This window comes from Engraulis encrasicolus, chromosome 4 (genome assembly GCF_034702125.1).
Source record: "Engraulis encrasicolus isolate BLACKSEA-1 chromosome 4, IST_EnEncr_1.0, whole genome shotgun sequence".
NCBI classification, from domain to species: Eukaryota; Metazoa; Chordata; class Actinopteri; order Clupeiformes; family Engraulidae; genus Engraulis; species Engraulis encrasicolus.
The window spans coordinates 41075210-41092507 of NC_085860.1; the positions used below are offsets into that span (position 1 = coordinate 41075210).

The following is a 17298-nucleotide window of genomic DNA, read 5'->3' on the forward strand; positions in this document are numbered from 1 at the left end:
TCAGAGCCATCAAATGTGTGTTTAAGCACGCGGCCATTTCAGCCAATCACAAGTGTCACAAACTGACCACGCTCCTCCTCTTCCCGTTTCGCACCTCATTTAGGCTAAACGATTGATAAGACAGCTGATATTCAACCAGCTGATTGTACTATTGAGAAACAAAAACATGCCGTCGAAAGCGTGGCTATATTTCAGGAAAGTAGATAAGGAAGGAGCGCGCTGCAATATCTGTGATAAACTAATAGGCTATCATCAGGCTATCATGCAAGAATGGCAATACATCCAACCTGTTCAAACACCTGCTCTTGCATTCGAATTGCGTGCGGAGTTGCAGCATCTTTTACGGCACCGTCAACCTCAACCATGACCTCGACTCTTCAGGAAGATGACTCCTTGGAAACATGTTTTTCCATGAAAAGAGCTAACTTAGAAAGAACTGGTCTTGTGTTGGGGACGCACAAATGTAGCCTATTTAGACCGTCGGTTTAATTCGAGGGAACAAAGAACACAGCGACAAAAAAGATTTCCTCTCTATCCGGCTGGATAATAACGCCATTGTTTACTTGAAGTAGCGGCCGCTTAAGGTTAAATAACTGTGGATTGAAAGAACATAAAAACGTTCCGTAAAAAACTGTAAAAAGCTAAGAATCTCAGCTTTCGAACAAGCCCTAACACATGTCTGTAGGTCTAGGTTAAGGAGATCACTGGCTGTTAGGAAAAAAATGAGGAGATAAAAAACATGGTTGGAAAGCGCTATTTTTTCACTTGCAACAGCGGCCGCTTACAGTTCAATAACTTTTGAATGAAAGAACATACAAACGTTCCGTAAAAAAAACGTAAAAAGCTAAGAATCTCAGCTTTCGAACAAGCCCTAACACATGTCTGTATGTCTAGGTTAAGGAGATCGCTGGCTGTTAGGAAAAAAAATTACGAGATAAAAAAAATGGTTGGAAAGCGCTATTTTTTCACTTGCAACAGCGGCCGCTTACAGTTCAATAACTTTTGAATGAAAGAACATAATAACGTGCCGTAAAACACTGTAAGAAGCTAAGATTCGCAGCTTTCGAACAAGCCCTAACACATGTCTGTAGGAGAAGGAGATCGCTGGTTATATATATATTTAGGCCTATATATCGTTTAGATTAGGACTCTTTAGCTTAGATTCACCATGGCGTGAAAGCACAGTGTTGTCGCGGCTACTTGCAGCAGCTGATCATACGGCCCAGTTCCCTGTATGGAAATGCGTGCGAGACAGCACCATCGAGACCCCGGGCCGTCAAGTTTCATGAATAGCCTAGGCCTATTTATGAAGCCTAGTTGTGTTAGAACAGTTCTGCAGTACCTGGTAGAAAAGCCCCAGCTGTCGACGGACTGGGTAGCGTAGGCTACATTAAAAAATCATGTCAGGCACGCTTGACATAGGATTGGTACCAGAAGTGAAGTTGCACCGTACAGCAGAACAATTTTAATCAGACATGAGTACATTTATCAGTATCAAAACCGTTTATTATACTTGCCAAGCCATGCCGAGAGGACAACTTGCAGCATGCAATTAATCATGAATGCTGTATAGAATTAAATGCCTTTAACCCGCCACTGCTTAAAGGGCAGATTATAGTTCAGCAACGGCGCCTGTTGCTTACGGTCGCTAACCACTGTTGATGTTATAGATCTGCGCACGAGGTCTCATGTCGTTAGCTACATTTGGCTACATAGCTACAAGGCTACAGTACAGTAGTCAGACTGGAGGCATTGTGCCGCGAGTGCTAAACTGATGTATTGTTTGTTTGTTACTTACTAATTCAGTCATTGTAGCTTCATTTATTTACAAAGACTAGAAAGAAAGCGTTCGTATTCCACAGAATATTGACAGTTTGGCTCTCGTAAACTACCGGAGAACTGTGCCGCCAGGAGAACAAGGAAGTAGCGAGACGACCAATCACAGTGCCTTTTCTCTGCGACCTTCGCAACCGTCTGTCGCGTAGTCAGGATTTTTTTTAGGCGCGCGACGACGGTTGCAGAGCCTCTGCGCGGGGGTGTGGTCGCGCACAGACGGTTGCACAGGCTCTGCAACCGTCAGCGCCAATAAGTATAAATTGGCCTTAAGTCACGAGGAGCTCCGCCTTGTGGCAGGCAGGGAAACTCATGATTTACAGACCCGTTACGCCATCTACTGGCCACTTTGGATAACTGCAGGTTTAATTCAGGGTTTCTAGGAACCGAAAATGGAACCGTTCTGGTACCGGAACCGAAACGAAGGAACCGGAAATGGAACCGGAACCGAAAATTGTAAATCAATACCGAGGCCTACCGGCCGCCCCCCTACTCCGCCCTGTGCCAATTTCACACCCACTCCTCCTCCATCTCCTGCTGCCCGGTGACTGACTGGCACCCACACTTTCCTTGTATGCTCTCATTCATGGTGTCTCTGACATCAATGTGAATCCCTTCCGCATATGCATCACGTAACGCTGGTGTTATTTATGCGTATCAATTAAAAACTTCCCAACCTAGACCATGAACTGTATCACCTCCAACTGATGTGGCTCTTTCCAATATCCTGACTCTCAACCTCGACCTGTGCCTCCGTGGACAAAACAATAACGTTTACCTATCCACAACAATGTTTGGGGGACTTTTATCCTTTCAACATCTCAATTGCAAATGAGACAATGACCTTTCAATTACACTTTTGTGAGATATTGAATTAAACATCTGTCGTCATCAACGATAACGTGTGACATCATCACGAGGCTACAAGCACTTTGGGAGCATGGGGGTTAGGAGATTGGAAAGAACCCAGAGGGTGTGTATTGCTTCCTCTCATATAGGGTGCATTCCAATATGCAGACTCCCGTCCTCCACTTGTTCTTGTGGCCTCGCCCCCGCCTCCGTGGAGAAAACAATAACGTTTCCCAGCTGTCAGCCTAGCCACAACAACTTTTGAGGGACTGTTTTTCATTCAACGTCCAGTTTGCAAATGAGAAAATGACTTTACAATTGAGTTTTTGCGAGATATTGAAATACAATGCTGTTGTCAGTGATGCCATCACAACGTATTCCTGGTACGAGGCCACAAGTACAAGTGGAGGACGCAAGGTGCATATTGGAATGCACACAACTGTGTTTCCTCCTTCCCCTCTTATACAGTATATTTCCTCATTTCCTCTCATATCTCCTCCTCTCTTCTTGTCCTCCTCTCATATCTCTTCCTCCCCCTTTGTCTCCCCTCTTAATTGTCCTCTCCTCTCATATCTCCTCCTCTGTTATCATGTCCTCCTCTCTCATACATCTATCTCCTCCTCCCCTCACATACTATATCGTTGTCTCTTCTCATATCTCCTCCTCTCCTCTCATATCTCTTCCTCTTTTCTCATATATTCTCCAATCCTCTCATCCTCTCATATCCCAGGACACTTAGGCTCCGTTCGAAACAGGGAAGGCAGCTGTCCTTCCAGTGAGCTAACTGGACATCGAGTCATGAAGTGTAGATCGAAACGAAAAATTGCTTTATTTCCCCCCTTGGCAGTTGACTGCATTTGTGGGCATAACAGGGATATTTGAGGGCACCATCAGATGCTGACTTCGCTGCCTTTGTACCCAAAATGCTGTGCGCCAGCTCTCAACCGGAAACCCGAAAAATAAACATGGCTACTACCCCAGCTACCACACCTTATAATGTTCTTTATTCTGACACTTATGTACACAGATGTTGAGAATTGAAGCGATAAATCAACATTGTAGTATCTAAATATGCCGTTGCTAGATCTATTTATAGCCTATTTTACGATTCCGCCGTCTGGCGGTCATTCACCGTTCAAATAGCATGCGTAAGCTAAGCGCTAACGTGATGAACGTAACTCCCGCCATGGAATCGCTGTAAGATCAAATGCACAGGGCAGCGCACTAGTTAGTTCCGTTCGAAACGACCACCTCATCAGCTACCTTCACCTGTCTGATCAGAGACCTGTTCATGTAGGAGGGGAGTCATCGAGTCACTGCCTTCCGATCCGAACGCAACCCTAGTCCGCACAGTTCCAAGTGTGCTCAGCCTACTTAGTCAGGCCCAGTGATTGGATACTCCATAGAGTTCACCAAAGAGTATCCAATCACTGCGCGTGACTAATTAGGCTGAGCACACTTGCAAGTGTGCGCACTAGGTTTTGAGAAGTGTGTATCTCCTCTTCTCTTCTCCTCCAGCCTTCTCACACCACCTCCTCTCTTCTCATTCTCTGCTCTCATATCTCTGAAAACTGAGTCAGGAATTTCTATGCTCCTCTTGTTATTCTAGAGCGGGGACCAACCATTTTAATCCTCCTCCTTTTTTCTCCAACAGTAGCAACTGCAGCAATTTTAAATTATGATTATAAGCTGCAATAGTGGTCATTTCAAACCAAAGTTACGGAAAAAAACAAGTTGTTACTGCTCAGGACAGATGGCTGGCAAAGTGCAATGACGACATTAGTCCCCTTTTGACACAACAGAATTCACTTTTAATCATATTAACAAGTATAGGTATTGATTTGTTCTCTCTCTCTTTTTTAAAACCTTTCTTTTCTTTTTTTTTCTCTTTTGTTTGTCCATAATTCATTCTTTTGTACATAATCTGACGTGCAAGGCAAAGGTAGACATGATAGAAAATAGATTTTGCGGCAGGCGGGCAGTCGCAGAGGGCTCAGCTCAGTCCATGTTGCTCTTGGGTGAGGGGGGGTCAGTTCTTTGGTCTGATGAATCTCCCTGCGCTGGTGTGTGCTGCTGTGAGACTGGGCCCCCCTCCCCCTCCCCTCCTCCTCCTCCTCCTCCTCCTCCTCCTCCTGCTCCTCCCATGCTCTTTCCCTGCTCCTCTTGCTCCTGCTCCTCCTGCTTGGTCCCTGCTGGGCTGCTGCTGTTGCTGCTGCTGTGCCCCTTTTTGCCATCGGAGGGCGCTGTGTCATCTGTTCCCTCTGTCTGGCCACTGCCATCTTCCTCCTGTCTCTCCTCCTTCTTCGCTTCCTCCTTCTTTGCTTCGTCCTTCTCTTCCTCCTTCTCCTCCTCGACTCGCTTACCTGTGGAGGGAGAGAAAGGTTGAAGGTGATCAGAAAAGCATCATGGCCTAAAGTGTAATGACAACGTGATGATCTAAAGTGTGCATATCAATGCAGTTACACTGCATGTGGTTAAGCTCCGAGTTAATGCACACTCTGCCTTGAATCGCAATGACGGCCTGGGCTTCTCCATCATGATTTATGAGTAAAAATGGCATTTCCTCGATTGAACTGATCTAAACCTGTGGGTCACGTACAAACACTTCAGGGCTGTTTACAATCAAAGAGAACCGACTTTGCAGGAAACAGGAGAAGTACTGTCAGCGGGGGGTAGGAACACTCCATGACAAATGAATATCTTGTGACTCTTGGCACTTTGGAAATGACAAGCCAGACACACACACACAATTAATGACCTCTTCAGAATATAGCATCTCTGGCCATACATCATACCAGTCTCCAACATACCATAAATAACAGAGAAAATCACCTTTATTGAAACACCAAATTGATTTAAGAAATGCTTTGCTATGTTGGTGCTCTTCACAAAAATCAATTTAACCCAATTTATTCCTGAATTGATGAGCAATGGATGTCTACTAGCAAAGAAAAACAATTTGTGACCTGAGAAAAAAAAAAAACGTTTTTTTCTTCACAAAGAACATGTTGATTTTACAAGCTGAATGAATAAACTGTAGGACACTATTCAATTGTTCAGATACAAGGATATTTATTCGGCATATACATAGACACACTTTTGTGTCACATACTGAAATGAATGGTCGGTGCAAAACAAGTGTGCAGAAGAAAGGTGTGTGTGCGTGCGTGCGTGTGTATGCATGCTCAGTCAAATCAATTAGGAGGAATTAAGTAAACCAATGGCATGAGGAAATAAGCTCTGTTCTTGATCTATGACAGCACAGTCGCCTTCCAGATCTCAATTTTTTGAATAGTCCATATGCTGGGTGTGATGGGTCTTTGAGGATTTATGGGCCCTAGATAATACTCTCTTTGTATAGAAGACTTTCACAGCTGGCAGAGAGTTCACGAATACCATTCTTTGTAGTTCTTTGTAGATGGTGTAGTTGACAAGAGTCTTCACTTGTTCTTTGAGTTAACTATAGTGTACAAACGTACACAGGTGGTGATGAAAATCCCATTTAATTCCTATTCTGATTTCTTAGGAGGCCCGTGCACTTGAGGTGTCTGTCCCTTCCTCTGTATCTACAGGACTACTTTACACCTAATGCCTTGATGGTGTCCAGGATATTGAGCTACAATGATGTGCATAAGCAGAAGCATGGGGGTGAATCATTGTGTTGAATCATGGTGTACTATTTAAGTGAGCCATCGGGGATCCCTAACTGAGTGTGTCTGCCGAGCCCGCTAACTCGCTACGCTGGATAATCATTACCCTGCTCAAGAGGCCTGCCCAATAATCGTGTGCATTTGTCTGCATCACGCTCTCTCTGGAAATATGATGCCGATCTGGCCTGGACTAACGAGCGCAGCGGCAGTAAGATGATCCAAGACACTCCCAGGTACACAAGCACCCCTGCCCCACCTACACCCACACACAGACAGACGCACGCACGCACGCACGGACGCACGCACGGACGCACGCACACACACACGCACGCACACACACACACACACACGCACACACACACACACACACACACACAAAGCTCTAACATCATCATCATCCACCACAGCCAGATTGGGTTGCAGTGTCCTCATGAGATACTACTGCCGGACACCACGCTTAGGTTCTGGAGCATGCCCTCATGTGCACGCACGCACGCACGCACGCACACACACACACACACACACACACACACACACACACACACAAAATCACAAAACACACTAGGCTGATTATCATCGACTTTTAAAACTCTTCGAGACTTGGTCTGACCAAGAGCATAAGAATTAACATTTCCCAAACGTCATGGTTGACCCGCCTCCCTTGGTTTGCTAATGGTTGTAAGCTTCCTGTCAAAGTGGGAGGAGTTCCCGATTTTTCGGGAGCTCAGAAAGTACTTGCATTGCTCTTGACCTGACTAGTAGCAACGCTGCAGGTGTTGCGTCACTAGGAGGGCACGGCCAACACATAGCACCAGCTTTGGCAGCACAGAGAACCACTTTTGTAGGCCGCCAGGCAACCTGGGGCTATAGGTAGGGCTGGTATCCACTACAGGCAAACTGGCAAACTGCAGTAACTACGCCAAACTCGAAACTGAGAAAATTGCCTTCAAAGCCTTGGTATTAGGTTGGATATTGTAGTTACTGCAAATTTGACATTGCAACATTTCTAAAACAGGACACATTTGGATACGGCTTTATCAGAAGGTAAAGGAGATGCATTGAAGTGTCGTTTTTCAATTTTCACAAAAGTTGTATTTACTGCACTTTGCCTTTGTAGGGACAGTATAGGTAGGCAGTAACTACACTGTAGGGAAGGTGCTGCATTCAAGTGGGCGTGGGTTGTGCTGCTTGACATAAGACTGTGATGTGGTGACTACTACTGTAGGAGGTATGCAGCCATTGCCAATGCCATTACGTTACCTTCTCCCAAGCCCTCACATTTACGACAGGGGAATCTACACTCACTGCTGCACCTTGAGGAGGCCAATGGGCTGTGGAATGGAATTTGTGGACTGTGTGTTTCCCTCCTTGGCAATAAACCCTCTGCTGCAGCATGCTGTATTTCCCCACCACGCTGGTCTTCTCTTGTTTCTCCCACTTTCAGCACTTTTCGCTTTTTCCAGTGAAAATTGAGCTGAAATGTGCTTTGTGGACTGCTTAGAATAAAATATTACCAAAGCAGATCTAATAAGGAAAATAATAGCCTAATACATTATTAATAGCTTTTAACAGATGGCCCTCTGTACTAGCTCCACACACACACACACACACACACACACACACACACACACACACACACACACACACACACACACACACACACACACACACACACACACACACACACACAAATACAAACACACACAAATACAAATACAAGCACACACACACACACACGTACCTCTCCTTCTGAACGGTCCTCTGAGCTCGCCAACATCTATGCCTATGCCAACGTCTGCTCTGCACCTACCACAAGGGACTACAGAACACACAGACCCTCTTGTACTCACCCTCGTCTCCCTCTGGGAGGTCCTCTGAGCACGGTGGCAGCTCCCCCACGGTGGCACGCTTACGCACCGGTGACCTCTGTAGCCGTGGCAACGCCGCCTTCAGCTCTGGAGGACACAGGGACAGAGGAGGAAAGGACTGTCACCTTGGTTACTCGGACTGAAGAGTGACACTACGGTGCCCTCATATACTGTACCTTATTTACTCAGACAGAGTACTGTTACCCCATTTCACCTATTTACAGGGATAGAGACGTGTCACTGGCACAGCTGCCCCCTAATTTGCCTGAGACATCTGGCCCTTCGGTCAATACCTAATAGCTTTTCCTTAAGCCAAAATAATTGGTGTACATTAAAGCTATTGTACGTACATTACAACTTATTGTACACCACAGCTACTGCGTTTTCTTTTCTAATGGAGTCACGTTCTGATGAACTCCTCATGCTGTGCTGTCCAATCAGTGTTGTCCAATCAATAGAGGAAGCTTTTACTTCAGGCTGCCATACTATAGTTTACTCAGCGCTAATGTTTACCTCTTAATAGCGCTAATGTTAACGGCTTAACGCTCATATACTGTTCTGCTAACGCTGATAGTCTTGCTGCTGAGATGTTCAAGGATTGAGAAGAGGACATACTGCATTATTGGCAACACCATGTTACTGAGCATAGTTATTGATTGTCAATGCCGTGTTACTGAATGCCTCTTGGAACTGTCATATTGAGTATGTTTTACTTGAAATAACATGTTTTTAAAGACACATTATTGGCATATTATTGGAAATGTCATACAGTATTATTGTATATAGTGTATTGGCAACAACATGTTATTGAGCACATATGACATGTTATTGAGTGCCGATGACATGCGGTTAATACATAACATGACATTGCCATGTTATTGATGGCATGTTATTGGCAATAGCCTCTAAACGGGGAGCCGCAGTACTTTCGTGCATCTCAAGTCTTGAGTCACTCCTGTGGAGTTGAGAGCATTTCTGTTGAGAAGTCTGCAGTGTTATATACTGTATATCCCCCAGCAGTATCAGCCCAGTGCAGAGCCAAGCTGGGGGGGAGAGTGGAGAGGTGACTGTTCTGTAGCAGTGAGCACATTTGCAGGGGAGGCATAAAGGGTGAGTAAGTGGAATTGAGGCAAGAGGCGATTCAGCTATGGAGAAGCAGGGAGCTGAATTGTATTTCTTTTGAAATTGCTTCATTAGAAGATAGCGCATGCAGTAAGCGTGAAAGTAGCTGAGTGTGTTTTTAACCGATATCACCCAGATCTAAATAGAGCCATTCAGGGGACTGAAACCAAAATGGATGCTCATGATGAAAAACAAAGATGATGACATCACACTACTCTCCAGGGAGGTCCAGTGAGATCATCATCATGCTCATGAAACACAGATGCTACGTTTACATGAGACATTTCATTCGGAATCAACTCACTTTAATTCTGAATCAAGCTTAATTCCGCTTTGAAAACGTCATGTAAACACCTATACATTCGGAATTAAATGAAAGATCAAAGTTAACTCGACGGAACCATTTAATTCGTAATTATTAATTCGTAATTAAAAACACCATGTGTTATATTAGCTGCTTGGTGAGACTCTAAAGATGTGTGTGTCTAGAGGTATGTGCATGTGTATGTGCGTGTGTGTGTGTGTGTGTGTGTGTGTGTGTGTGTGTGTGTGTGTGTGTGTGTGTGTGTGTGTGTGTGTGTGTGTGTGTGCATTACCCTCGGGGTCCAGCAGGGCGGCGTGCTGCAGGAGGAGTGTGTCCTCGTGAACAGAGACAGCGCGACGCTGCGGTGAGGGCTTCATACGGGGACGAGGCTTCGGGAGGGTCTCTGCAGAGCACACGCACACACACACACATACACATACACACCTCTTTAGTGTCTCACAAAGAAGCTAACATACAGTACATATACGTAATTAGGAAGCAGTTTGTTGTTTGAGGCTTTGGGAGGGTCTCTAAGGATCACAAACACACACATTTCCTTAGTAAGCTTTATTTATACATCACATTTAGATTTAGAAACATACCCGTACACTGAGTGCTTTCCCTCAGATTTTATGCAGCAAATGCAATAGGGCTTTCACACTCACTGCGCCACACCGAGAAATATCATATACACAGGCAAACGTGCACGCACACACTCTCTCACGCGCGCGCGCGCTTGCGCACACACACACACACAGACACACACACACACACACACACACACACACACACACACACACACACACACACACACACACACACACACACACACACACACACACACACACACACACACACACACACACACACACACACACAGACACACGACTAATCGTTGCAGCTAAACTGCATGCTGTGACTGCATTGGCTGATGGATGGTGGCTCTGCTCAATTCACCTAATAACATTTGGCTAAATGCTGCATCTTACTGGTGGAAAGTGCACTCAGAGTACAGACTCATCTCCCCAAACCGTAGAAACACTGAGATACAAACACACATCTATAAAACACAGTCTGATCAGCGTCGTTATAATTGTTACATAAGAAATTACAGCATTGGTCATGGGGATTAGAATAAGACAATGGAAGTTTTATGAGAGAGAGAGAGAGAGAGAGAGAGAGAGAGAGAGAGAGAGAGAGAGAGAGAGAGAGAGAGAGAGAGAGAGAGAGAGAGAGAGAGAGAGAGAGAGAAAGGCCCCTCATGAGTGGAGTATCGCTGTTCTCTCCTCCTCCTTATTTCTAATTATAGAATCCTGTAGCATACAGACCCTGCTGAGCAAGTGGCAACACACAGCAAACGGCTGAATCAGTAATATAATGCTGTCTTTTGCATTATGTCACACCATATGCTTGTGCCTTATGCAGATGCAAACATTACTGTATAATGTGTGTACAGTGGACTGCTAGTTCATTAAGATGAACCTGATCAGGCTGCTGTTTAAGACAGACTGAAATGTCCAGTATGCATGGTGAAGCCATCTAGCTGACAGGCAGGGGGACCATGGAACTGCTGTCATCACATTATACAGTGCTGGCAAAAAGTATTGGCACCCCATCAATTCTGTCAGATAATACTTAATGTATTCCAGAAAATGATTGCAATCACAAATGCTTTCAAAGAAAAGAACATGGTCCCTAAAGTCAAATATGGCAGAGTTTCCCTGATGTTTTGAGGTTGCTTTGCTGTCTCTGGCACTGGACTGATTGACCGTGTGCATGGAATTATGAAGTCTGAAGACTATCAGCAAATTTTGCAGCATAATGTAGCAGTCCACCCCTGAATCCCATAGAAAACCTATGGAGAGATCTCAAAATGGCAGTGTGGAGAATGCACCCATCAAATCACCTCAAGGATGGTCTAAAATTCCAGCAGTGCATTGTAGAAAACTCATTGGTGGTTATCAGAAGTGGTTGTTCGCAGTTATTTTGTCTCAAGGTTGTGCTACCAAGGATTAGGCTGAGGGTGTCAATACTTCTGTCCGGCCCATTTTTGGACTTTTGTGTAAAATGGTCATGGATTTGATTTTTTTTTCATTCTCTTTTGTGTTTTTTCATTGCATGACAAACACATGAAGATATTAATAACAAAGCATTTGTGGTTGCAATCATTTTCTGGAAGAAATTGAGTATTATCTGACAAAATTGAAGGGGTGCCAATACTTTTGGCCAGCACTGTAGAATAGGATATCATAGAAAATACAGTAGAATAGAATCAGCAGAGGGATTAGGGAGTGTGGTATTAGTGTCTTTCAGACACACAAGTTTTTAAGTGACTGAGCAGGACATTCACTCCGATATTCCATATCAAAAGATTTCATGACTGAACGCAGGATTGTAAGTCTGCTAGAATAAAACAACTGTCAGTTCACTTCATGTTTGGCAGGAAACTCAGTGTTTTGGGTCTGTCCTTCGGTGACAGATTTTGTGAAGCGCATACATGTGGCTTACCTTGTACACAATCCTTGGTGCAGAAGAAAAAAGTGGCATTGTTCTTTTTTACTGTATGTTCTTTTTTTGCTGTTTATTCATTCATTGGCAGTATGCGGTTTCAACCTTCCTAAAATTCAGATTCTGAGAAAGGCCACGAGATTGAAAAGGCATCATGCCAATGAATGAATAAACGTAAAAAAAGAGTGCAATACAACAGCAATCCAAATTTTAAAAAAACTTCTGAATTGATACTTCACATCTGATTGTGTTTAGGGAGGCAAAGAAGGGATGTGTGTACCTTCGGTGACGGATTGTGCTCTCTCTGCGCGCTCCCGTGCATCTGTGCTGATGGCGCGGCGAGGTGAGGGGGCCGGGGGGGTTGGTTGCTCTCTCCGGGGTGACATGGGCGGCGGCTCCTTCTGGGGTTCCCCTTCCCTCGTCTGGACCGGATCTGGCCCGGGCTCGGCTGGCACCGCCTCCACAGATGGGCTGGGTTGTTTGGGGGGCACAGGGGGCACCCTGGACGCCTCCGAGGGTGGGGGGAGAGCCGGCTTCAGGACGGGTTTAGGGGGTAGAGGGCCGATGGGGCGCTCAGGGATGGCTGGCTTCTCACCTGACACACCTGGTCGCAATGGCCTCCTGGTGTCTGCAGAGGGACAGGACAGGACAGGACAGGCAGGTGACACTCAGAAGCCGTTTACACGTATATGGATATTTTTGAGAAAATGCGCTGGTTTTGGCCTCGCATTTAGAGTTAGAATGTGCATTTCAAAACAAATTTAGGGTAAAACGCTCCTGTAATAATGGAATGTTATATATCTATCCACATGCCAGGATTATACATAAGCAGATTTAAAAATATATCCACATTTTAAAATATCTATGTGTAACCAGCACCTTAGACACAGCCAACAGCGGGACAGGAGGAACAGGTTGAAAAGCTCTATTACTCGTGGGCGATATGGCTCAGTGAGCTAGTGCCCCATTGCACCGGGGACTAGGGTTCAATTCCAGCCTATGATCTATAACTCAAGACACAGCAACACTAGGCTCCCACTTCTCTTTTATTTATGATCACATTTATGTTTTGGGGAGCATGTCCTTTATCAGATTGCAGACTTTATTTTTTGTTGTTCCAGTTTACTTGCCTAAGTGCAGCGCCCACTCGCGTTGAGATGGATGGGCCTGTTTTTTTTTTAAACAGCTGTTTAAAACTCTAGTGGTCCCTTACATAGTTCATATACTGAGGTGTATATCCGACTCCTCTGTACTATGTGGATCAGATGGTGCACACTAAAAAGTAATAGTTTCAAAATGTATAATCTGTTAAATAAGACAACACGATTTCTAAACTTTTAATAGTTTAATGGTTTAATAGTTTCTTCCACAAGTGTTCCAATAGTGTTATCAATAGCTGAAACAACAAACTATTTAATTTAAAGGTCAGACAATCCGTTTATTGATTATATCATTAACCCACTTTGTTAGGAGAGATTCCCAAATGGAAAACTAATCAATCACCATTTGTAGATGGTTGATTAAGACGTAAATTACTAGAAAAGTCTATAAGTAAATGAATACTTCATCCATCCTTTTTGACCTATGTGCAGAATTTCATTTTATGGTTACTGAAATGAATCAATTTAAAACTGTATGGCGTAAGGTTTCAAAATAATTTGCCCTATTGCATTTTGTCATAAGGTCTACATGACATGATTGCTGGATTAACGCACACTATGGCAGATGAGCCTGATTTTGCTGGCAGCAGCTTTCTCCACTTCACTGCTGCTCACATTACTGTACGTAAGGGTACGCTGTGTAGGATGGTGGCCAGAGCATGTTTTGCAATTATGCTGCTTACTGAAACTGTGCTGCCTATTGCCAAAATGCATCTTTTCCTGAATATTTGACTATGACCAAAGTACAGTAAGTTTTGCAGCTAAAATATCCATTTCTAGACATTCAAAATGGTGAACATGGAGAAGATCCACCTTTTCATGTATGAAAAGTGCAATTTTCCCAGTCAAATAGTAAATATTTAGAATTTGATGGTGGTGGTTTGTATTTGTGAAAAAACATTAGTGAATGGGCAGCATGAAATCTGGAAAGAAATTGCTAAAAATATTACACTGTGCACCTTTAAGGCCCCTCTCATAATGGCTGATATTATTAATACTCTATACTATTATTATTCTAACAGCCTGTATTATTAATATTCTATACTAACGTCCTATATTATTCACAGCAGCTTCAGACACATTCTTGGCTTTCTGACAGCAGGTGGTGCCATTGCTTCCTCTCCTCCCCGGTCCTCCACTGCTCCCTCCCCGGTCCTCCACTGCTCCCTCCCCTTCCTCCCCGGTCCTCCACTGCTCCCTCTCCTACCGATCCTCCATTGCTCCCTCCCCTCCCCGGTCCTCCACTGCTCCCTCCCCTTCCTCCCCGGTCCTCCACTGCTCCCTCCCCTCCCCTCCCCGGTCCTCCACTGCTTCCTCCCCTCCCCTCCCCGGTCCTCCATTGCTCCCTCCCCTCCCTCCCTCCCCTCCCCTCCCCTCCCCGGTCCTCCACTGCTCCCTCCCCTCCCCGGTCCTCCACTGCTCCCTCCCCTCCCCTCCCCGGTCCTCCACTGCTCCCTCTCCTACCGATCCTCCACTGCTCCCTCCCCTCCCCTCGTCTCCCCTCCACTGCTCCCTCCCCTCCCCTCCCCGGTCCTCCACTGCTCCCTTCCCTCCCCTCTCCTCCCCGGTCCTCCATTGCTCCCCTCCCTCCCCGGTCCTCCACTGCTCCCTCCCCTCCCCTCCCCTCCCCTCCCCGGTCCTCCACTGCTCCCTCCCCTCCCTCCCCGGTCCTCCACGGTTCCCTCCCCTCCCCTCCCCGGTCCTCCATTGCTCCCTCCCCTCCCCTCCACTGCTCCCTCCCCTCCCTCCCCGGTCCTCCATTGCTCCCTCCCCTCCCCGGTCCACCACTGCTCCCTCCCCTCCCCTCCCCTCCCCTCCCCGGTCCTCCACTGCTCCCTCCCCTCCCTCCCCTCCCCTCCCGGTCCTCCACTGCTCCCTCCCCGGTCCTCCACTGCTCCCTCCCTCCCCGATCCTCCACTGCTCCCTCCCCTCCCCGGTCCTCCACTGCTCCCTCCCCTCCCCGGTCCTCCACTGCTCCCTCCACTCCCCTCCCTCCCCGGTCCTCCACTGCTCCCTTCCCTCCCCTCCCCTCCCCTCCCCGGTCCTCCACTGCTCCCTCCCCTCCCCTCCCCGGTCCTCCACTGCTCCCTCCCCTCCCTCCCCGGTCCTCCACTGCTCCCTTCCCCTCCCCGATCCTCCACTGCTCCCTCCCCTCCCCGGTCCTCCACTGCTCCCTCCCCTCCCCTCCCCTCCCCTACCGATCCTCCACTGCTCCCTCCCCTCCCTCCCCGGTCCTCCACTGCTCCCTCCCCGGTCCTCCACTGCTCCCTCCCCTCCCCTCCCCTCCCCGGTCCTCCACTGCTCCCTCCCCTCCCCTCCCCTCCCTCCCCGGTCCTCCCCTACCCTACCCTCCCCGGTCCTCCACTGCTCCCTCCCCTCTCCTCCAGCTGAGGTGCCACACAGTAGATTATCCACCATGTCTAGACACTCCTCGCCATTTCTGTCAGCACGGCCTTAGAGGCACAGCACAGACATACTGACAGGCACAGGCATGGATGGATGGATGCATGGATGGATGGATGGATGGATGGATGGATGGATGGATGGATGGATGGGATGAGGTCCTTACCTAAGGAGCAAGACATGGGCTAGGGAATGAATGGGTGAGGGGATGGGGGGATGAGTGGAAGGATGAAGGGTGGAGTGTAACCTAAGGAGGTGGATATTGGGTATGGGATGGAGAGAGATAAGGGGTGGGATGGAAGGATGAATAGATGGAATGAGGGTATTACCGAATATTTTCTTAGAAGAGAAAGATATCCCAAACTTCGCCCGCCCAATGCAAAGGAGTGTGCTCAAATTCAGTCTCCTAAGGGGGTGTTGCCCCTCCTTCTTCTTCTCTTTTTGTGCTGTTTGGTGGCGGCTTGCACAAGAAGTGCGCTACCGCCATCTACAGCGCTAAGGGAACTCCATTTATTCTCAACCTCAAAATTGATGCGGTCCAGTCACCTATAACGTGTGTGTGTGTGTGTGTGTGTGTGTGTGTGTGTGTGTGTGTGTGTGTGTGTGTGTGTGTGTGTGTGTGTGTGTGTGTGTGTGTGTGTGTGTGTGTGTGTGTGTGTGTGTGTGTGTGTGTGCTTGTGTGTGTGCTTGTGTGTGTGTGTGTGTGTGTGTGTGTGTGTGTGTGTGTGTGTGTGTGTGTGTGTGTGTGTGTGTGTGTGTGTGTGTGTGTGTGTGTGCTGTGCATGTGTGTGTGTTACCTGAGGAGGTGGACATGGTGCGTGGTTTCATGAAGGTGGGTGGAGGTTCAGGTTTGCTGTCCAGGATTGCGCCTGAAGGAGGACACATAGAGGAGTGTAAAAGGTCCACGCACACACGCATGCAAGCAGGCACACGCACACACACACATGCACAAAGGCAAGGCAAGGCCATTTTATTTGTATAGCGCATTTCATACATAAATGCAATTCAATGTGCTTTACAGAACAGTAAGATAAAATCAAGTGAAATAAAATAAAATGAAATAAAATCATACAAAAATAAACACACACACTATCACACCATTGCACTATTTATCTCCCAGACACACACAGGTATAGTATACACAGCATATACTCTACACAGCCAAACATCCATTTAGAGACAAAGCAAATGCTCCTATTGAACTTGACCTTTAACCTGGCAGTAAAAGGCAGTAGTACACAGCAGTGTTGTGCTCTCTTCAGTATTCTCCACTGTACCCTCTCCAGTGTTCTCCCTAGGGATTTTAAGGACCTGTGGATGACACACTCCCCTGCTTCTTATTGGCTGCTTATTTAGCTCTTCCCACACTGCATCACACAATTACACCTGGCTCTGTATCTAGACGTATGGCTCTAATTTTGTTTTTGTTTTGTTTTTTGTTTTTTGTTTTTTTACACACTGAAACTGGTGTTCAGATCTATGGCAAATAGGTCTGCTACATCTTGTTCAAATGGGACTCTATACGCATCATTCGTCAGCTTGCATCATTTGAAGATTGAGCCACACCTCACCGAAACGTTAGTCCGGTGTCTGCACAAAAT

At 46.5% G+C, this 17298-nt stretch overlaps 1 protein-coding gene across 1 annotated transcript in view; it reads right to left on the reverse strand.

Annotated features, from left to right (window-relative positions):
• Nucleotides 1-4803: 4803 nt before the first annotated feature.
• The window catches only part of carmil2 (capping protein regulator and myosin 1 linker 2), a gene marked incomplete at its 3' end in the record, with an annotated part of 93087 nt that continues 80592 nt past the window's right edge, over nucleotides 4804-17298 (reverse strand). The window contains exons 37-41 of the mRNA XM_063197850.1: nucleotides 16495-16566; nucleotides 12415-12762; nucleotides 9919-10029; nucleotides 8183-8287; nucleotides 4804-5045 (exon numbers count right to left, since the gene is read on the reverse strand). Of these exons, the coding sequence (XP_063053920.1) occupies nucleotides 4804-5045; nucleotides 8183-8287; nucleotides 9919-10029; nucleotides 12415-12762; nucleotides 16495-16566 (878 nt within the window). The remainder of the gene's footprint in view (nucleotides 5046-8182; nucleotides 8288-9918; nucleotides 10030-12414; nucleotides 12763-16494; nucleotides 16567-17298) is intronic.